The sequence below is a fragment of the Taeniopygia guttata genome, chromosome 20 (genome assembly GCF_048771995.1).
Source record: "Taeniopygia guttata chromosome 20, bTaeGut7.mat, whole genome shotgun sequence".
NCBI classification, from domain to species: Eukaryota; Metazoa; Chordata; class Aves; order Passeriformes; family Estrildidae; genus Taeniopygia; species Taeniopygia guttata.
Window position 1 is genome coordinate 8,707,098 of NC_133045.1, and position 21,433 is coordinate 8,728,530.

The 21,433-nt window shown below is 48.4% G+C and overlaps 2 protein-coding genes across 11 annotated transcripts in view; both read left to right on the forward strand.

Moving 5' to 3' along the window:
- RTEL1 (regulator of telomere elongation helicase 1) overlaps positions 1-8,307 on the forward strand; it is a 45,045-nt gene extending 36,738 nt beyond the window's left edge. For 3 of the 7 annotated variants that reach the window (XM_072917201.1, XM_030288831.4, XM_030288833.4), the window contains exons 33-36: positions 1,064-1,225; positions 2,087-2,272; positions 2,765-2,868; positions 7,239-7,459. In XM_072917201.1, the coding sequence (XP_072773302.1) occupies positions 1,064-1,225; positions 2,087-2,272; positions 2,765-2,868; positions 7,239-7,313 (527 nt within the window). In that variant the 3' untranslated portion in view covers positions 7,314-7,459. Of the gene's footprint in view, positions 1-1,063; positions 1,226-2,086; positions 2,273-2,764; positions 2,869-7,238 lie in introns of all 7 variants that reach the window. The other 4 variants (XM_030288832.4, XM_030288835.4, XM_030288837.4 and 1 more) reach the window with 4 other exon arrangements.
- A 4,120-nt stretch (positions 8,308-12,427) lies between these two features.
- Positions 12,428-19,902, forward strand: TNFRSF6B (TNF receptor superfamily member 6b). 4 transcript variants are annotated; one of them, XM_030288731.4, is made up of 5 exons: positions 12,428-12,584; positions 13,249-13,325; positions 13,807-14,185; positions 16,344-16,538; positions 18,928-19,902. In XM_030288731.4, exons 2-5 carry the CDS (start codon positions 13,284-13,286, stop codon positions 19,203-19,205), a joined length of 894 nt encoding a protein of 297 aa, XP_030144591.3. In that variant the 5' UTR covers positions 12,428-12,584; positions 13,249-13,283; the 3' UTR covers positions 19,206-19,902. The 4 variants fall into 4 exon arrangements, with proteins under 4 accessions (XP_030144591.3, XP_030144590.3, XP_072773052.1 ...); XM_030288730.4 differs by having other exon boundaries at positions 12,430-12,659; XM_072916951.1 differs by lacking the exon at positions 12,428-12,584 and adding an exon at positions 12,823-12,841.
- The last annotated feature ends 1,531 nt before the right edge of the window (positions 19,903-21,433 follow it).

Genomic DNA, 21,433 nt, shown 5'->3' on the forward strand with positions numbered 1-21,433 from the left:
CAATGATTGCTGTACTGGTGCTAAGTTCTTTAGATCACTTCCAGGTTTCAGGATAAGCAGTCAGGCTTTTGATTTACTGTTCTTCACCTGAGCTTCAGGTGAAAATAATTCTGGAACTGTGACATAATTTAGTTTCTCAAAAGTGGTTTGTTTTGTTTTATTTTCCTTTCATGGGTTTAGTGATGGAAGGGTTTAAGGATCTACAGGTTTTAAAAATTTGTAATTGGACTTAATTGTTTAAAAGAAGAAGAAGAGGCATTATGTGTTGATCCTGACTGCCTCAATGGTGATATCTTGTGTGATGTACCACCTCAGTTCACCTTCTCCCATGTCTCTGAGTGATTCTTCGCTGGAAATGATGCATTTTGTGTATGCTGGGAAATGCTGATGGAATTTTGTTTGTTATCTTTAGCAGATAACAATAAATATTGCACTGGCCTTGAACAGATACCATAGTCTGCAAGCTGTGAGAGAAAACCCTTATCCTGGTGTGTTAACTAGTTAGATTAGTCCTGGCAAAGTGGAGACTGGGAGAAAATGAGCTGTGTGACACTGTGAGTCATAACCTCCCCCTGAGCGCTCTTTCACAGTCACTGTCTCTTCTGAGCAAATGTTTTGACCTCAGAGGACTTTGTGGTGGAATTGTCTGTGCTTGGCAGTAAGTCATAATTGGGGTTTTTTAGAATTTCTGTATGTATGTTGTGAATCCTTGTCAACCAAACAATAAGAAATTTCCTTCCTGAGCGTTTCTCTGGATATTGTGTGTATACCTGCTGTTCTTAGATCACTTATTAGGTGAAGTGCTGGGGCGGGTGCTTGTTCTGAGCTGTAGAGAGTAGAAGAATTTCAGGATAAATTGAAATTATTTCTAATACTCATTTGCCTTCTGGCAAGGAAAACCTCGTAATTATAAAAATCACAAAAGCGTGAAGTGTTTCACCAAGCTGAAGATACTCTGAGGAACCTGACTGATTCCAAAGAATTTCTCCCCTCCAAAGCAAGGAGTCTTCCATGGTCAGGCATTGATTTTCCTATGCATTTGAGTGTGTTTTCTTTTGGCCAGGGTTTTACATGTTCGTGCGTCCTCACCACAAGGAGCAGTTCAGAGAGCTGTGTAAGGATTTGACTGGGCTGGTTTGTGGTGATGGAGAGAAGCAACTGGAGCAAAGTGAAGGGAAACCCCAGAGCTTGGAGAGCTGCACAAAAGGAATCAGCCACTTCCAAGGTAGGGAATGAACAGTTGTCACAAGTTTAGAATCTTACTTATTATTATTATGATGGGTAGGGCTCAACAGCCTCAGAATCATAGAATCATAGACTGGCTTGAGTTGGAGGAGACCTTAGCCCTCATCCAGTTCCTGGGCAGGGACAATTTCCATTATCCCAGGCTGCACCAAGCCCCATCCAACCTGGCCTTGAACAATTCCAGGAATGGAGCAGCCACAGCTTCTCTGGGCACCCTGTGCCAGGGCCTCACCACCCACTCAAGGAAGAATTTCCCCTAATCTCTAATCTAAACCTGCTCTCCTTTCATTTAAGGCCATTTGCCCTTGTCCTGTCACTCCCCACCCCTGTGAAAAGTCCCTCTCCTGGGCTTGGGCCTCCCTGCCTGAGGCCTTTCAAGGAGAATCAAAGCATTTGGTTATCTCTACATTGGGTTAAAAAAACCACACTCAAACAGGAGTAAGATAAAAGGTAATATGAGATGGGGAAGTGCAAGGAAATAAGAAAGAAATTAATTATAGTTCTGTCATGCTTAAACTGTGAAGTGTGTTAAGGGTGAAGGCAGAATTGTTATATCTAAGTGGGATGAGAGCAAGAGTGGATCAAGGCCCATTCTGTAGGAAGAATTGCCATAGAACTAATTCCATATAAAGGGTCTCTTTCAGTAATATTGAATTAGTGTTAGTATCTATCAAAAACATCTCTTGCCAAGCACTACGGCATAAAAACTAGTTCTTTAAATTTTATTTTCTTCTTATGCAATGACAACGGAGTGAATTTACTGCTAACTGTGTTTTGCAGAGTCCTAGTGTTTGTTTTGCATGATACAGATTGTACACTGGTTTTCTCTTTTTCTCCCCAGACACAGCCACTTCTAAGAGTGGGGCACCAGAAAAAATTCAGACAAAGATTTCCTCCTTTTGCTTTAGCCAGAAAAGTGAACTTGAGTTGCCAAAGACTGAAGTGTCCAAAGAAACCAATAATGTGAGGGCACCCACAGACTCTGGAGTCGTGCCCATCTTTCCCCTAGAGATGGAGCCAGAGTGTGGTAGGTAGAGGAGAGGTTTGGGATGTAATTTTCTAATACTTGGGAATAAAGATAAATTCCAGAAATGAGACTGAGACTGATGGTGTATGAAACCACTGGGTCCTGCCTTTGTTTGCTCAGGAGCAGTGATTGGTGTGGTTTGCTGAGGAGAATCTGTACTTTCTGTACCTTGTGCTCTCAAAGTCCTTCATTGTCTTTGTCACAATGCTGTAGTAGTTTCCCGAGAACTTTAGGGATTTTTTTCTTGACAACTTCCTTGTAAGGGAAGGATGTGACCCGAGTTCCTACTGTGACCTGAAACATCAAGAGACTGTGAGGTCACTTGAAAGAAATAATGTGGCAGGGCAGTGTTGAGGTAGTTCATTACACTCATGGTCATTGTTTTCTGGACTGCACTGGACTTGTGGATACATGAGAAGTTCACAGGTGATTACAGGAATTTAGTCATTTCCTCCCTCTCTTTCTCTCTCCTCACCCTCCCCTCTTTTCTAGGAAGATTCCACTGCTCTAGCTGCAAATCTGAGGATGATGTGCCTTTTAAATGCCCATTATGTGACTTCACTTGCTGCAAAACGTGCTGGAAGCAGTTCTTAAAGGTTCTCCTGTTTATTGGTTTGGTTTTTTCCAAAACTGCTGGGGAATTCTGAGCTTTTCAGGAGAATGATGTGAACAAGCCTGGAATCAGAATTCTTTTGTTTCCAGGAAAAATACCCGAATGCCAATGGAAGATTTACGATTTCATCCATTGTTTCCCGTGGTTTGCAATATGATTGGAGGCAGATCTCTGCCCTAAGCTGGGGTTTTTACACCTTTGCATCTTTCCGAGCTGTCTCTACGTGTTTTCTGGTCTAAAACTACAAAAGCAACAAGCTCTGGAGCCAGCTTGAAAAACTCTGGGTTTTTAGAAATATTTTAATGTTTATTTAATTTTTTTTTCTTTCATTTTCATAATTTTCCCCGTCAAAATCCTACTGTAAAGCTCTATTATGAGAATGAGGCAAATAAGGAACAGGCTGCCCAGGGAAGTGGTTGAGTCTCCATTCTTGGATGGATTTATGATGTGTAGATGTGGCACTTAATGGCATAGTTGAGAGGTAAACTTGGCAGTGCTGGGTCAACCATTGGACTCTGTGACCTTTAGGGTCTTTCCCAACCAAACAATTCTGTGAATCTGTGACTCTGAATTCCTGCTCAGAGATCTCCTGTCTCTTGGTTTCCTCAGCTGAGTAAATTGAAATTCTTTAGGTAAGAGGATGCAGCTGGTCCCAGGGTGCCTGGGTTTGGGAGCATCTTAACCAGCGTTTAATTCAGCAGCCAGGTGTTAAGAGACTTTCAAAAGCAGAATAATGCAAGAGTTGAGGGGTTTCTAAACATTCATATGTGATGAGAAGGCTGCTGATCAGTGGAGCTCAAGAATATCCAAAAACAGTACAGAAGGAAAAGAAATTTCTTCAGCTTGTCAATTTATAAGCAAGTACAAAATAATATGTTGTTCCAAGTTCCAGAGACAGGTCTTTTTCTCAGGCAGAAAACATTAAATTGTCAGGTAAGCATAGAAAACATTGGACTGACATCCAAATAAAATACAGCAGCCAAGACAGAGTTGGTCCAAAAGGAATATAGAATAAACATAGGATCAGACTGGTTTGGGTTGGAAGGGACATTAAAGCTCATCTCATTCCAACCCCTGCAATGAGCAGGGACACCTTCCACTATCCCAGGTTGCTCCAAACCCCCTCTAACCTGGCCTTGAACACTTCCAGGGATCCAGGGGCAGCCACAGCTTCTCTGGGTAACCTGTGCCAGGGCCTCGCCACCCTCACAGGGAAGAATTTCTTCCCAATATCCCATCTAACCCTGCTCTCTTTTAAGGCTTCTCCCCCTTGTCCTGTCACTCCAGGTCCTTGTCCAAAGCCCCTCCTGAGGAGGGGACACAGGGAGGTGCTGAGCTCTTCTCCCTGGGATTTAATGTCAGGATTCATGGGAGCTGTCCAAAGCTTTTACCAGTGAAGTTCAGACTGGATATTAGGAGACATTTCTATACCAAGAGGATGGTCAAGCACTGGAAGAGGCTTCCTAGAGAGACCCTAATGCTCTTTAATATTACAGTGTCATAACTTCTGCCCAGCCCTTGAGAGGTCAGGCACTTGGGCTGTAGGATCACTGTAAGTCCCTTCCAACTGGAAGTGTTCTTTCTCTTCTATTTAGATATCCCATTTCCATGTTTGAGGAAATGAGTCATGGGTCGTTTGCTAGTAATGATTTCTGTATTTGCTACTTACTGAATAATCTTACATTTATTAATTATTTATGTATTTGCCACTTACCCGATTAATCTTCCTTACAAACACACCTGTGTAGTGATTAATGTTCTCAGTATACAGCAGTGTTAAGTGGCTCATTTTGTGATTCAGGTATTGTTTGGTTAATGAAAAGTCAAACACAGAGTCATAGAATCATTTCTGTTGGTAGAGACCTTAAAGACCATCAAGTCCAACCATCAACCCAGCACCACCACTGTGTTCACCTTAGAACCACGTCCTGAGGTGCCATAGCCACTTCTTCTTTGAACACTCCAGGAATGGTGACTCCACCTCTTCCCTGGGCACCCTGTTCCAGTGGTTTATTACCCTTTCCATGGAGAAATTCTTCCTGTTGTCCAAACCTTCCCTATCCCCTCGTAGTTTAGGGTGTGACTTGTGCTGATGCTTCTCCTGTTTCGAGGCAGAGCTGTGCTGGTCATGCAGCTGTGATGGAAACACAGGATTGCAAACAGGAGTTGGATTCTCTGAAACCAATCCCAGAGGAGTCATGTCCCACCACATCCATTCCATTCCCACCCATGCCCAGTGACGCTGGACAGTCACCCCTGTCCATGTGCTTGGGACAGGGGTACCTTTACCAGCAGGAAATGAGCAACCATGTCCGAGCTCTGAACTCTCATCAGATAGGATTGGGCTTTGTCACTCTGACACGGCTGCACTCAAAACTCCTGTTTTTCTTTCCTAATAACTTACTCACTGTTTTTTCAGCTCAAAAGCCCATTGGTGGATATTGTCCCACCAAGGAAGTGACTCAGAGCATCATTCACAACACGGGGTTTGCAAATTGTGATCTTGTCCAATTTGTTATTTTACAGAAAGAGTGGTGGGGAGAGGTGGTGAATAATTTTGGAAGCTTTTAGAAGCTTTTGGAGGAGCAGAGCAGATGGAATTCCCTGCAGCTAGAGGCGGATTATGGGGATTAGTGCTGGAGCATGTTGGGTGATTCAGTGTTAGGGAAGCCTTTGAGAGACTGGATGAGGATATGCTGCTTTGGGGTGTGGTTTTCTCTCCAGAGGTTCTGTTGCTGCTTCCAAGTGTTTAAGTGCATTTATTCATGCAGGTCTTCCCAAAAGAGTGAGTTATTTTCATTTGGACTATCTGTAACGGGCAAATAATCAAAGATTTCACAATTAAATGTTACAGTTAAAATTGCCTTTGCCAAGCGCTGGCTGTTGGGAGAGAAAGTGACTTTTCCTCTCCCCTTCCATTTTAGATATTTCAGTTAATGTCACCAGAAAAAAAATCCTACTGCCTGAGCCTACTTTGCAGTCTGCACCTTTTCTTGCGATAGCTCCCCACTGCCAGAGGTTAGATGGGATGTTGGGAAGAAATTCTTCCCTGTGAGACCCTGGCACAGGCTGTCCAGAGAAGCTGTGGCTGCCCCATCCCTGGAAGTGTCCAAGGCTGTGTTGGACAGGGCTTGGAGCAACCTGGGATAGTGGAAGATGCTCCTGCCCATGGCAGGGGTTTGGAACAAGATGAGCTTTAATGTCCCTTCCAACTCAAACCACTCTGTGATTCTAATGAGGAGCTTCCACACTTCAGGGAAGGCTGTGCAGTGCACCTGACGTAGCTGCCCATCTTTTTAGGCCTCCTGAGCTGGCAATCTTCTCCCAAAGATTATTTTATTAAAAAAAAAATTTGCTATCTCCCTTTTGAAATAAACAGACGAGTTCAGTTTTACCAGTAATTTGCAAGCTATGAGAGGAACAGTTTGGATTCATCTGCAAGTCAAACTACTTTAAAGTTGATGATTAGTGAAGAAGGAAACTGAAACCTGGATGGAGAAATGATGCCTCTTGTGTCTTCATGTCTCGTGCTGCTAATGAGAAAGGTGTGGGGTGCTATGAAGAAATAAATGTACTTGGTTCCCCTACAAAACTCTTGGCAATGACCGTGTGTGTCATCCATGTCCGGGTATGCCCGAGAGACATTTCCCTGTCATCTGTGCAAGAGGAAGCAGGAATTCAGGGAACTCAGCCAGCTGACAGGATTTTACTCACAGGTGCAGCTGTACTTCACAAGAGCTCTTGCAGCTCCACATTTCCTCGTTCCTGTATTTCAGTCCTCCAGATGTCTCATAGCTGGGTCAGGTGCTGTAAAGTCTGGTGCCACTTTGCATGGTGCACAAAGCCTCATCTTCTTCTCATTAGCATCAAGGAAATAATCGACTGTGTGGTAACAGGAAGGTTGTAAACAGCAGATATGATCTCGGGGACTGATGGGTGGCTGCTGTGGCTTGTAGTTCATGTTGGCCAAAATGTGGTAAAGATTTTAATATCAGAGATTCACAGACTGGTTTGGGTGGGAAGGGACATTAAAGCTTATCTTTTCCCACTCCCTGCCATGGGCAGGGACACCTTCCTCTAGATCAGGCTGCCCCAAGCCCCATCCAAACTGGCCTTGAACACTTCCAGGGCTGAGGCAGCCACAAATTCTCTGGGAAAGCTGTGCCAGGGCCTCTCAGCACCCTCTGAGTGAAGAATTTCTTCCCAAAATTTAAACTGAAACAGGGAAACATTAAATTAAAACCATTGCCCTTTACCCTGTCACTATTTGCCCACATGAAAACCCCCTCCATTCATGGCATTTTCTCCACAATAAATACATTCCCTGTGTGTTTTGCTTGTTGATTTCTACAGGTGGTGAAGAAGTGCCCCAAGTGCCACAGTGATGTGAAGAGGCAGCGATTAATCCAAGTTTTCTTCTGGTCCTGATGCCACCCACAGAGAGGGCAGGAAGCCCTTCTGCCAGCAGAAGGCAGTGGCTGTGCTCTGGCTCTTGCTGAGCAGGAGCAGGATGAAGGTTCTTTTAAACCCCTGTGATCCTTGTCTCTGGATTACGAGCTGAACACCAGCACAGATCGTTTTCCAACAAAGGTGATCAAGTCTGAAAAGTCTCACTGAAGGAGACAAAGCAGAACATTGTCCTCTGTTAGAACTAAGTTAATTTTTTACTTATTTTATCCTCTGAATTCTCCTGTGGCTACTCTTAGGCTGAAATTTTATAGCCTGGAGGCAGCTGTCATTTTATGGGCCCTTCAGGTAATATCAGATCACGGAAAAACCCCAGGAATGCTCCTACAATGGAACTGAGCTGGCTGAGGAGGCCAGACTACCCATCCCTATCCCACTGGTGTTCCTGGAAGAGGTGATTCACATTCACTCTTTGGGGTTTGGCAGCATTTTTTACTTCCATTGGGGGATGGTGAGCAGAACCTCCCTCTCACCTGCTGTGCATCCCAAAGCCTGATCCCATCATCCACCATGGTGGGACTTTTTGGAACACACTTCTAAGGAGGCTTTATTCTTCACTCAGTGATGGTATTCCATGTGCCTTGTTACCTGATTTGCTTTCCAGAAGAAGAAGAAGGAGCTAAATATTTTAAAATTTTAAAATTAATCAAGTTAGATGGGTTTAAAAAAATTCCTTAATATTTCCACTCTCTGTGAGTAGTGGATATAAGTGGTTAAGCTAAAAAATTATATCAATTTTATATCTTCTGTAGCTGCTGTAAATTAGGCTGTAAAATAAAACGATTTTGTCTAAATTTTATTTGGTTAGATTAAAAAAACAGAAAATAACCAGATATAAAAACATTGGATATTGAGTCCTAATGGTCCTGGTAGGAGCAAGTGGAAATGTTGTACCCTCTAGGTTTTTTTTCATATCAATGGAATTTGGAAAACTTTATGTTAATAAAATTTTATTAATAGAATTGAAAGGTGAGCTCATTTTAACAAAATTTCCTATTTCTCCTGGTTGTAGAATTCAAACCTGGTGTCTTTCAAATCTCAGAGCTGCTGGCAGTGAAATGGGAACTTTTCTACTTGTTTACAGTTAACAAAGGCTTAGGCAGGAATTGAGGTAATTCTGGGCTATCATATATTCTGTCTTGTTTGTGGGTGAACATTATCTTCTAGCCATGTATCTATTCAGTGCAGAATAGAAACAAGAATAAAAAATGCAGATGAAGCCCTGAATGTTTCAAATATGAGTGGGGGAAATGACAGAAAAGTGTTACGTAAATACAGGTGTGTTGTAAAAATGAACAGACAAATACTTGGAGTGAGGCTGGGAGCAGTGAGCAGTAAAATGTCATTTATTGGTGAGTAGTTGAGTGCCTGCTCTCCCAGGAAACTGCAGCTGACTGCTTGTGCCACTGGAGGGAAGCCACAGCACAGCCATGAGCGTGCTCAGGGGCAGTGACACCACGGCTCAGGTCGGGTTTGCTGATGGGAATTACCTCCTGTGGGCTGCAAAAATGTGGCCAGAACCAGCAAGACAGAAGGAAATACTTGAAAATTATTGTGGGGTTGATTCGCCGCACATGCTTGGAAAGGGGTTGACTGGGACAAATATTATGATGCTGTTTTTTCCTCTCAGCTAAAGTAGTTTTAAAGCTGTGCCTTTTCCTGGAGTTGTTTTAATATGAGGACTGTTCCAGCCTGGGGATCCTCTGTTCTGAGACAGGGCAGAGAAACAATGCTGAGAATATCTCAGTGTCTCAGAATGGTTGGGGTTGGAAAGGACCTCTGGAGATGACCCAGTCCAGCCCCCTGCCAAGGAAGGGTCACCTGGAGCAGGGGACATGGGAATGCATCCAGGTGAGTTTGGAATGTCCAGAGAAGGAGACTCCACCGCCTCCCTGGGCAGCTGTTCCAGTGCTCTGCCACCTCCATGGACAGCTATTCCCCATATTCAGGTGAAAATTCTTGAGTTTTAGTTTCTGGCTGTTGCTCCTTGTCCTGTTGCTGAGTACCATAAAAAGAGTCTGGCACCCTTGGAGATATTTGCATTGATGAGATCCCCTCTGAGCCTTCTCCAGACTGACCAGGCTCAGCTGTGTCTCCTCAACTGAGATGCTCCAGGACCTTCATCATCTCTGTGGTCTCTGCTGGATCCTCTCCAGTAGCTCCTTGTCTTTCTTACATTGAGGGGAAAATTTGCTGAGGGTTTTTCTCTCCCTTCACCCAGGACATTCTATTCCTTTGTCCAGGGGACTCCTCTTTATCTCTTACTCTTCAGAGGAAGGATTATCTTGCTGAAAGAGGTTTACAGTCACTGTCCTTCACCAGCTGAACCCCCCAGACAAGCTCTGAAACATGCCACTGTCCCACCAGTCCATCTGCCAGTGCACATGGCTTTGGTTTGGGGTGGTTTTGGGTTTGGTGCTGATTTCTGGTGCAGTGGGAATTGCACTGCAGTGGATCCAGGAATCCATCCCTGCTGTCGGTGGCTGGGGCAGGACAGATGGACACTAATGGGTCTGGGGATGGGAGAACTGGATGAGCTCTGGGTCCCTCTCAACCCAAACCCTGCTGTGATTCTGTGAGACCTTGAAGAAGAGGGTCCCCAGCAGTCAGGGCTGTCTGTCATCTGAAACTTATTGAATTTACAAGAAGGAAAGACAGGACAGTTAATTAATTATAAGGAACAGAAAGTGAGAAAACTGTTTCAGAAACTGTACCGGTTTAGATGCTTAGAAAAATTTATGCAAATTACTTAATGCTTGGTGTGAGAGAAACCTGTCCTGGACACTCCTTGCTGATTTTCAGAAGCAAATGACACATGTCTGACAGATCATGAAGGAAGTAGACACTGACTTTTTGATTGCCCTTGCCTTGCAGTGCTATGACTAGACCTGCAGCATTGTGGTGTGTCATTGACCAAACCTTTCCTGCTGGTTTTTCTCCCCCCCAAAATACTGAAAGGACTCACAAAAGTAACCAAAACCTGCAAAGAAAAATTTTCATCAGGAAAAAGATGAAATGTGAAAGCCAGACACAGCCTGTCTCTGGCTGGCAAAGTGGTTACTGATGGGAAATGAGGGATTTCTTTGCTTAACAGAATTTTCTATTAATATAACAAGAAATCTTATTTTGCAAAAGTAGTTTTGGAAGGTGCTTGCTGGAGTTTTACACCCTGGAGCGTGAAACTGTGCCCTGTATGGAGAAGTGAAGTCAGAGCCATGGCAATATGATGCTGAATTCCTTTTCCATGCTACCTCCACTGGTCAGTCAGTAGTGAGTTGTGTTGCTGCTTTCTGGTAATCAGGCAGTGACCTATAAACCCATTCTGGGAGGTTTGTTGGACCAACAAAAGAACAGACAGAAAAAGATTAATCAAAGGTCATTGTTCCACCAGCTGTTGGAGTCTGAGGAAGTTGTCTGGGGAAGCCCTTTCTGTCCCATTAACGTGGTGTTTGGCTCTCTAGGAGCATCCATCTGACACATTTTTGTCATTATCAAATTCACAACAAAAATAACTGTTGATGAGGCATCACAGTGCAGCAAGGAGCTGCAGACTCAGAGTTTCCATCCCAGCAGGGGCATGGCTGGGACACAGGGACTGCCAGCAGCTGCCATTCAGGATGTAACCACCTGCTGGTTTTTCATACACCTTGTGGGCTCCATGTGGAATCCAGGGATGGAAAACTTAATTGTGTTTCTGCCTGTGGAGAAGGAAACGCTCTGTGGCTCCTGGGTGGTCAAGCCTCAGGCAGAGGGATCCCACTGAAACTCCCCAGGTGGGAGAGCCCAGAGCAGGGCTTTCCACTGGGTCCAGTCTAGTGGTGAGTTTCACCCAAAAAAACATCCAGGGGCTGTGCCTCAGTACCAGGGCAAGGCTGAGACATTCGCTGATTAATTACTGAGCTGATGCACACTGACAAAGCAGCAGTCCTTGGCTCAGGGATTATTGTCAAAATGAGTTACAGATCATCAGGATTACTTTGGACAGCCACAGGGGATCGAGATAAATGAGCAGTAAAGTGAAAAAACACTTTAGAGTGGCCTGTGAAAATCAGCCCATCACCTGTTCTGAGTAAAGTGCAAATAAACACAGCCCAGACCCTGTTGTTGGACTGTAGTACTGACCCCCCTCCCTGGCTCTTGCTGGAGACAGAGAATTTTCTTTAACCAAGGTGGGTGGAAACTGATCTTACTGGAAGGAGCTTTGGATTCTTTCTGACCATTGGGGTTTCCTTCTCCTTCTGGGTAGTGGAGAACTGGGTTTGATTTTCTTGGTGACTGGTGTGTTTAGTTCTTGTAGGTCTGATCTTTAAGAGTGTTCAGAATAAAGTCCATGAGATTCTCCATCCACAGCCCCAGTGGCTGAAAGCTGGAGGCAAGAGGCAGAAGGCAGATACAGAATTGTTAATTCTCTGTAGTGATCTGCAAGAGGAGCTGGCTGCTGACTCACAAGCAGAAAAACCTCCACATCCTCTCAGGTCCTCACTGTGGTTCTGTCATCCTTGCAGAGACTTGCATTTGCTTTTTGAGCATTTGCTCTGGTTTTGACTGTTCAGCAATGTCTGCTCAGAGGGAATTTGGTGAGACAGAGCAGGACAAAGTGCAGGAGTCCCATGTCTTGAACGAGACACTGCAGCACATGGTCTGCCAAGGCTGTACCTGCAAGGCTGAGTTCAGTTTTCATTTGAATCCTTGGGGTCCAAGACTTAGGGCACTGTCACCTGTCAGGGATTTAAGTGCTGACCTCCTTAGCTGCTGGATGTTGCTGTGCCACAAAAGGCACCCGTGTTTAGTGTTACAGCTGGAGGCGGTGTCAATCTCGGTGCTCCTGAAAGGAGAGAGTGGAAGCTCGGAGCTTTAGGAATGCAGAGCCCAGGCACTGGCGATGGGGCTGTTTTGGCAGGGTCAGTGCCCTCGGAGGGGGAGTGGGATGGGGTCTGGTCCCGGAGCCCCGGGCAGGGCCGGAGGGATGCTCCCCACAGCGCTGGTTTCGCTGCCCGCAGCCACAGCCAGAATCGGCCCCTCGGGGCTGCCTTTGTCGGGGCAAACTCCCAGCGGGAGGCAGCTGCTCTTACTGGGAAGTTCTGTGGCACTTACAGCCGGGGAACAGAACGTTCGGAAGGGAATTTCCCTGCCTTTCCCCCTGCCAGAAAACGATTCCTCGCCAACCCCCTGTAAAACTTAAAGAGCTTTGAAAAACTATGGGACTCCCACTCGCCTCCTTCCTCCACACAGGTAAACGAACCTCATTGCTCTGAAAGCTTCACTTTTAGAGGCAGCTGCAGAAACGAGAGCGAAAGCGGCGCTCGGGTGAGCGAGGGCGCCGGTGCCGCCGCGGCGGGGGACCGGGAAGGGCTCGGGGGCCGGGATGGAGCCGGGGGGGCCGGGATGGAGCAGCGATGTCACGATGTCACCTCCCCAAGAGGGGTCTTTCCTACGGGCCGGTCTATAAAGGCGCTGCCGGCGGCGCGGCGCGGAGGTGCGAGGCGGAGGTGCGGTGAGCGGAGCCGGTCCCGAGGGATGGGATTGGGATAGGGGAGGAAAGGGAGGCCTTGCTGCTTCCCCACCAACTCCTGCTCCCTTTCGGCTGCGGTGGGCTGGGGGGTGGTTTCCTCCCTGCATGATTCCACTGGCTGTGGGTGGATGCGGGGGTGCCCGAGCCTCCCACCGCAGCCGCTATAAGGCTCCGCTCCGTCCCTGCGCTGGGGAGAGCCGAAATCTCCCGCGGAGGAAGGGCTGACTCGGAAGAAACAGGCGAGGAAACCCAGTCTTCCCAACAGCCCTTCCTTATCAGCCCTTCCCCATCTCCCTCTGTTTTTACCCTGGCCGGCTGGGTTGAACTGCTGCTGCATCCAGGAGCTCCGGCCCAGCCCCTGAGGAACCCTCTCTGTCCCCCCAGGTTCCTGATCCCGGCGCTCGGAAGCCCTCGGAGCGATGCCATCCTGCCACGTGCCGAGGTTGAGGCATCCATCCAAGGTAATGGATCTTCTGCTTGTCAGGCTGGGCACGTGGGCTTTGGAAAGGAAAGGGAGGATCAGCAAGCTCCGGGATTCAGTCCTAGCCAGAGCATCTGGGCTTCCAAAAAAGTGTTAAAGGTCCTAGGGAGCATGCTTTGGAAAACAGCCCTTCTGCTTCTTGCTTTGCAAAGGTGTCTTTTACTGCAGTGGTGGGGAACTGAGTGGGGTGAAAGAGGGCACTGTGCTGGAGCTGCTCCAAGGTTTGAATGAGGGAAGCTGGATTCTGAAAGCATCACAAATGGATTTGGGAAGGATGTTCTGTCAGCTGGGATGGCAAAGGAGGGCAGCAGCTGGTGCTTGGGCTGGGAACAGCACAGGGAGGGAGAGCGATTTCTTGTATCTACAACAATAAGAAGTTCTGTAACAGCAGCAGCCGCGTTTGCTGCTCCCGCCTCTGCCTGGGGATGAGCTGAGGGCTCTCTGCGCTGTCTTTGCCGTAGTGGATGCTCCCCCCTCTCCTCCTTTTGCTGGCTGAGCTCGCCTGCGGTGCCCAGCCCACGTACCAGTGGAAGGATGCTGTGACGAGGGAGAGGATCACCTGCCAGCAGTGCCCGCCGGGGACCTTCGTGGCACAGCACTGCTCCAGGGACAGACCCACCAAGTGCGAGCCCTGCCCGGATTTGCACTACACTCAGTACTGGAACTACCTGGAGAGGTGCCGCTACTGCAATGTCATCTGCGGGGAGAAGCAGCTGGAGGTGCAGCAGTGCAATGCCACGCACAACCGCGCCTGCCAGTGCCAGCAGGGCTACTACTCCAACATGGAGCTCTGCATCAGGCACTCCCAGTGCCCGCCGGGCTCCGGCGTTGCGAAGCCGGGTAAGTAAGACGGCGCTGTGCATCCTCACACGGCTCTTGTCACGCCCCAAGATCTCCGCGGGAGATAAAAATCAAGGAAAAAATACAGCAGCCAAAAAACAGCAGCCGATGCTTGCCCAGAGCCTGACAGATTCCCTTTTAGCTCTGGTAGTGGCACAGTGCCATCCTTGCCAGCGTGCTCCTGCTTCTTTTCCAAGGAGGAATTTACTTGGGTTTTTCCCCAGCTATCACTTTGAAAGCTTTTGAAATCCCCAGCAGCACACTTTGCTGGGATGTGTCAATCCCGGCTACCCGCCTCAGCTGCCACAGCAGGCAGGGCCAGGCTGTGACTTGGCCATCCCTGGAGCCACGGGCCCTTCTGCACAGGCAGGTGGGAAGGTCCAAGCTGCTCCTGACCATTCATCAGCTCCCTTCTCCTTGCATAGGCAGCCCGGGAGCTGAGAATGCTGATTAATTAGGCTGGAGAAGGTGGCTGATGATGTAAGGCCAGGGCTGGGGAATTTGTGTAGCTCTGGGGCAGTTCTGTGGTTTTTCATTCAGTGGTTTGGAGAGGCTGTGTTGAAAACACACAGTGGACACGCAGCCAGGTTCCAAATCCACAAAACCAGCTTTGCTTTGACTCCTGAGTGTGAGATTCCATCTCCTTGTGTGATCTAAGTCCCAGGGTATTTTAGGACATTTATTCTCCTGTTGTTTCCCCAGTACAAATTTCTCTGGTCCTTTAGTTGCTCCAAATGTGTGTAAACTCATCAATCACTGAGGACCAGGCTCTGCCTGGAAACCACAGCAGGGGACAGCAAACCAGTGTGGGCAGCACCAGCAAACCCAGCAGTATCTTGCTTCACACTTTGGAGCAGGGAGGCTTTTGAGATATGGAGCTTTTGAGATATGGAGGCTTTTGAAGCATGAGGTCTTTTGAAGTCCTTCCATGTGTGGCACAGAAGAGCTCCAGGCTCACCAACCAGAGGGAAAATATCTGCTGACTTCAGCTGATGTTTATGATTGAGATTTGGAGTTTAATTTTCCATAGGACATGACAAAATGGAGTAACACAGCAAAGGGGGAAGAAGATCTCCAAGCGCTACAGGGAAGCACTTTGAAATTAAACATGAAATTTTTCTGGAGGGTTGGCTTTAGGACTGAGGAGCCATGCAAGCAAGCTGGGCATTTGAGGAGAAGCTGTTTTTCTGTTATTATTGTTTATTTTTTGCAAATGGCTTCTTGTGTGGGGAGGGTTGTCCCCCAGCCCAGCTACCTGAACACCACAGCAAGGACTGAGTGTCCAGGGTGGTGGGCAGAGCCCTGGACCTGCCACTGCTGGTGTTTGGATGGAGAAGGTGTGGGCTGGGGGCTGTAGGCAGAGTTTGCTGCTGTTTGGGTTGGATGAGGGCTTTGATCCTTGTTTGATCCCCCTGGGCAAATCAATTTCTTTGGGATTTCCCATTTGTAAATAGTGGCTCAGATGCTGGGGGTTGTGGCTGTGCCTCAGAATCACAGTATGGCCTGGGCTGGGAGGGACCTGAAAGATCAGACTCCTGGGAAAGCCTAAAGGTGGTGGCAACACGTAGAATTTGCTTGTAATTTGATTTGTGAGGAGGAGGTGAAAGGGGTGGGAAATCTGCACCCCACTCCCCCCCCAGCCCTTCCCTCCCCTCCCAGGGAACGGGAATGTTGCTCGGTGCAATCCTGCCCGTGTGGCATCAGCCCTGTGACACAAGGGGAGCGCTGACCCAGAGCCAGGGGAGCAGTGACAGCGTGGCCAAGGGCAGCTGAGCTTTCCCCTCCACAGAGACTTTTACTTTCACTTGGTCGGGAGCCTCTGGTTCGGGGAAAAGGGCTCTGGAACCAAAGGGCTGCTTTGGCAGCTCAGCCACCAGCCTGGCTGCGGGCTCCTGCCTGGGAGGTGGCCTTTTCACAGTAGATGAGATGTCCTCTGGTTGTCCTCTCACGTCTGTGGGCTGCTGCCAATTTATCAGCACAGTGGGGCAGCACTGCTGTTTGCCCCACAAGAGGACATGCAATTCCCAGGGGAGATGCTGGCAGTGATCATTTCCAAAACTTCCCTTCATGCTCAGATGGTGTCTGACATCCCTCCCCAGCTGCTGATTGCTCCTGTGCCAGCTTGTCACTGACAGTCCTGTTGTGTCCCCACTCACAGGTACCCCCTTTGAGGACACCCAGTGCCATGACTGCCCCTACGGCTTCTTCTCCTCCAGCTCTGGCACCAATCCATGCCAGCCACACCAGGACTGTGAGAAGCAGGGGAAGGTGACCAACGTGCCGGGCAACAGGTACCACGACACCCTCTGCACCTCCTGCAGACCAGGGAGAGGCAACAGCACAGAGGGACCAGGTGAGCCACGGGCACAGCGTGCCAAGACTGATGCTGCCAGGGTGAGGGCAAACTTCTTCATGACTTTCTCCTACTTAGATGCAAATGAGGTGAAATGGCTTGTAAAAGCATGGAGTGATTCATAATTAATAATAATTACGGTTAAAATAGTCTGTCTCACTTCATCTCTGTCCAGTGTCAGTCCCATAGAGCAAAGACAGGGTGCTGGACTTAAGCAACAGTCACTGCACAGTGAGAACAAAGAGCTGACAGTGAAATCCTGCTGGATCTTTCCAGGGACAACTGGGAGTGCTGGGACAGGGGATAGTTTTAGCAGCTGAGGCACCCAGCTTGGCTGCTGGCACAGCTCCTGCACTCCTTTTGTCTGGCTGCACCTATTTTCTGGAAACTTTTATGGCAGCCACATCTCGTGCAGGTTGGGTGGAGCAGAGCCCAAGGTTCATTGGAGCTGGTGTTGGGTGGATTTTGACCCATCAGGTGTAAAAGGAGATGTGGTGTCAAACACGTCACCTTGACGGTGCAGACGTAGTGCTGAGCCATGGCAGAGGTGCAGGCTTGGGCAGGAACAGCCAATGGGCACAGATCAGAGAATCCCTGAATCCCAGCTTGGAAGGGATCTCAAGGACCAGCTGGTTCAACCTTTCTTTGCAAAAGAACAGGGGAGAGGTGCAGGGCAGAGAAAAAGGCTCGGTTCCGAGGGTGCTTTGTAACATGCTCCCTCCCCAGGTTAGGGATTGAGAAAGGGACTGAAAAAACACCTCAAGGGCCCCCAAAACCATCCCAAGGGCCTGATGCTAGTTGAGGTGAGGCTGGAAGCTGTTTGGAACCACCTGCTCCACCCTGAGGATCCAGACATGGAAAACTAATTTCATGTGACTGGTTTGGATGGCAGTGTCCCTTCACCCTTATGCTTCTAAAAATATAGTCAGTCATAAAGCTTCACCCTTATGCTTCCAAAAATATAATCAGTCATAAAGCCATAGAAGAGCACAAGATAGGAGAGACTTTGAAATTTTATCTGGTCCAACCTTTAATGGGAAAATGAGCCTGGATGACATTATCACAGTGCCATGTCCTGATAATCTGAAAAGCAATGAGGACCTCATCACATCCAGGGGAGGTTGTTCTGGAGTGAAAGAATGTCATTCTTTCATCAGGATGAAGCTTGGTAGAAAAGCATTAATGAAACTCACCCACAGGGTGGTCAGGCACTGAACAGGCTCCCCAGGGAAGTGGTCATGGCCAAAGCTGTCAGGAGTGTTGTGGGGGTTTTGGGTGGTCTGCTCAGGGCCAGGACTTGGACTCAATTAACCTTGTGGGTCCCTTCCAACTCAGGACATCCCATGGTTCTAAAAGGTTTTCCTCTGTGGCAAGGGAACGTGGAGGCTTCCCCCCCGGGCAGCTCTCACCTTTCTGTGCTCTCCTGGCACCACCAGCACAGCGATTTCTCCTTACACAGCCTGACTCACACCATGAGTTCCCTGCCAGGAGTGTGATCCTGACACAGAGACTCGAAAGCTCCGTCACCAGTGGGATGCAGTCCCGGGGTGGGGGATGGCCAGGTCAGAGCAGTGCTGACAGCACGGCCCTGCAGCCACACCAGCCCTTTGCAGGTACTTATAGAGGGAGGAGGCCCCAGCAATGGGAGCTGAAGGGCTTTTTTAACCCCAGTTTATTATGATTCCTGTCAGGAGGCACACAGGGATCTGCTCATCATCAAGCCGAGCCTGCCGGAGAGGCAGAGCCTGAGCAGTGGAGCTCAACCCACCCCACTATAGCCAGTGAAACCGTTCACGGTTTGCAATGGCATGAAACTGGGCTAATCTCTCCTTGATTAAGTAATCCTTTGGCCTTGGCCTCTTGAAAATTCTTTCTGTTTTCATTCCTTATTCTGGATGCACTCCAGCAGCTTCCACCAGGTGAGGCCAGATCTGCCCCATCCCAGCGCCCTGATTGGGTCTGTGGTTAGGTTTGGTCCTGTTACAAGGTTTACAAATCTGTGGGGGAAAACAGAAACTTTCAGAAGAAAGAATGTGTAAATAGTTACTGCAATTGCTTCAGATTTGTCTGTGTTTTTCCTCTATTCCCTGATGGGGAGGAGCATTGAATAGGTACATTGACTTTCTACAGAAGTTGTAGAAAGCGAATGTACCTATTGACTTTCCTACGTACCTTGTTTTCCAACTGCCCCGTGCAGGGTGCATCACTGATAGGAAGTTCAGCCTTCCACTAGACCAGGCTGTTCCAACACCCATCCAACCTGGCCTTGAACACTTCCAGGCCTGGGGCACTCACCAGCTCCCTGGGCAGATGTCCCACAGAGAGCCTTGGCAGGGCTGTGCCCTGCTGTCCCGTGTCCCTTTAACCCCTGGGCTGTTTCCCCCACCAGCTGCAGAAGATGATGACTGCGAGCAAGCCATGATAGACTTTGTGGTGTATCAGAACATCCCCGTCAAGAAGCTGAAGCGCCTGCAGCAGATCCTGGAGCGCTCTCCAAAGAAGCAGACAGCATGGACCAAGGCAGCCATCCAGGAGAAATTCCGGGCTTTCCTCACTCACAAGAAGGAGGAGGACTCTGAAGTCACCAAGGAGCTGCTGGATGCACTGCGTGTGGTCAAGCTCCACTCCATCGAGGAGAAGGTCCGCAAGCGCTTCCAGCTGCCCTGAGAGCATGGACTGGACTTTTTGGGTGCTCTTTGTTTTGGTTTTTATCTTCTGAGGCTTCATTAATTTATTCATCTTTCCAAACATAACTTGAAAAGCAGCATGAGAGATGAATGATGGAGTGGCATCATGCCATGGCAGCTGTGTCACTGCTGATGGGATGAGATGGGATGGGATGGGATGGGATGGGATGGGATGGGATGGGATGGGATGGGATGGGATGGGATGGGATGGGATGGGATGGGATGGGATGGGATGGAATATGTAAGCAGCAGCATCCCCTTGCCAGCAGCAGGGGTGGGTCCTGGAAGCTCACCAGGTGCTGGGCACTGATTTTCCAGACCTCAGCAAGGATTAATATTTTATCAGAAGAAAAACCTGCATCCAGGGTCATTATTTCTGGGGAAGAACATGGTCCCCTTTATAGAAAACTGTTTGGCTTTGTTTTAAACTGTGTAAATTTGGGCTTGTTGGGGGTTTTAGTAATTTTACAGTATCTTCAACAGAGGATTTGCTTGCAGTTTTTTGTCATGCTTTTGTTTGAGAAGAGAGTTTGCTGCTGAGGCACAGGAATGGGGAGGATACCCCAAACTCACTGGTACAGCTCACTTGAAATTTATTTCTTAACTACCTGTATTTATACCACATGTGAAAGATGTTTTCTAAAGAAAGAAACCAAAGAAGTTATTTTATCATACAATTCTCTGTCACCCGAGTCCTCTCCTAGTCTCACCTGGAGGTGGTGTTTGGAATCCCCAGACCGTGTATCTGACCCTGCTTACCCTTGTCTGTTTTTCCCACATGCTTTTCCACAAGTTGGCATCCCTGTCCATGGCAGGGCACTGGAACAAGATGATCTTAAAGATCCCTTCCAACCCAAACCCTTCTGGGATTCTGTGATCGCACACCCCCGGCCAATCCCTGCCCCCTGAGCCATGGTGAGGCTGTGTGCCAGCGGGATGCAGACAGTTTGCACTGGGATTTGTGGCCAGGGTGACACTCATGTCTCTTGGGTCAGCTCAGCCATGTCCCCCTGAGCCCCAGCTCTGTCCCCAAACCTGACTATGTGCTCAGTCAGCCAAAAGCTGGGCTTGAGGCAGTTGTGCTGACTGCAGGAGTTTTTTGGGTTTTTTTGTTTGTTTGTTTTTAAACAGATGTTGCTTAGGGAAGTCAACAAGACAATACTGACTCCCTCTGGCTTTTTCCAGCCTGTAGCAATGATGATGCAGAGCTACATTTTATGCCGTGAATGAGTTTGGCTTTTTATAGCTCTTTTTAGTGGAGCAGATGACAGGAATTTAGAAAATGATCTTTTTCTCTGGCTTGGAGCTATTTAAAGCTCTCTGAAGCGAGTGCTACGCAAAAGTGCCCCCGCACTTCTTCCGTGCAAGGAAGCTGTGGGGGGAAGAGGGAATTTTACCCTCCCCTCACTGCCCACAGACACATCCCAGGCTCTTCCTGCTGCAAGTTAATCCATGGCAGTCTGGAATGATCTCAAGGGGCAGTGCTTGCCTCTTCACTGCTCCAGAGCATGGGAATCCCTGGATGTCTGCTCACACCTGCCTGGCACCACAGGCTTCCACTGAGGATCCCAGGCTTGAACTAAAATCCCAGACTTGCAACGTCTCACCCCAGTTTTGGGCTGAGATGAAGCAGCTCAGCGACCCTGGTGTTGTTCTGGGTCAGTTCAGCCAGGGAAGAAGAGAAGCAAATGCCTGAAAAGCAGCTGAGAGGGGCACTCACCCCTCTGCGCTGAGCCTGGGCTGATCCTGGGAATCCCCTCAGTCCTGGCAATCTCCTTGAAGCTTCATCAAGTCTGGCTCTGAAATCCTGCTAAGGAGCTTCACAGGGGACCAGAACTCCCTTTCCCAGTGCTCAGTTTTCACCATGTCTGATCTCTGTTCTGCCAAGCTGCTTTAACCCGTGGGATGCAGCTCAGTCTCTGAGTGTCACTTACTCCGAGTCCCTTGGCAGCAGCCAAGTGCCACTGGCACGGTCCGGGAGCAGCTGGGGCAGGACATGAGGAGGGTTTCCATTGGAGCACTGTGAGAACTGAAACACAGCTGCAGCACTTTGCTCCAAGGCAGAGTGCAAGGCAGGACACCCAGTGCCGATGGGTTGAAGGCTGGAGCAGCCAGAGCCTCTGGCACTGGCTGCAGCTCCTTGAGGGATTCCCATCGTGCTGCATTGCAGTTATCCTGACTCAGCACGAAGCATTCAGAATCCTTGCT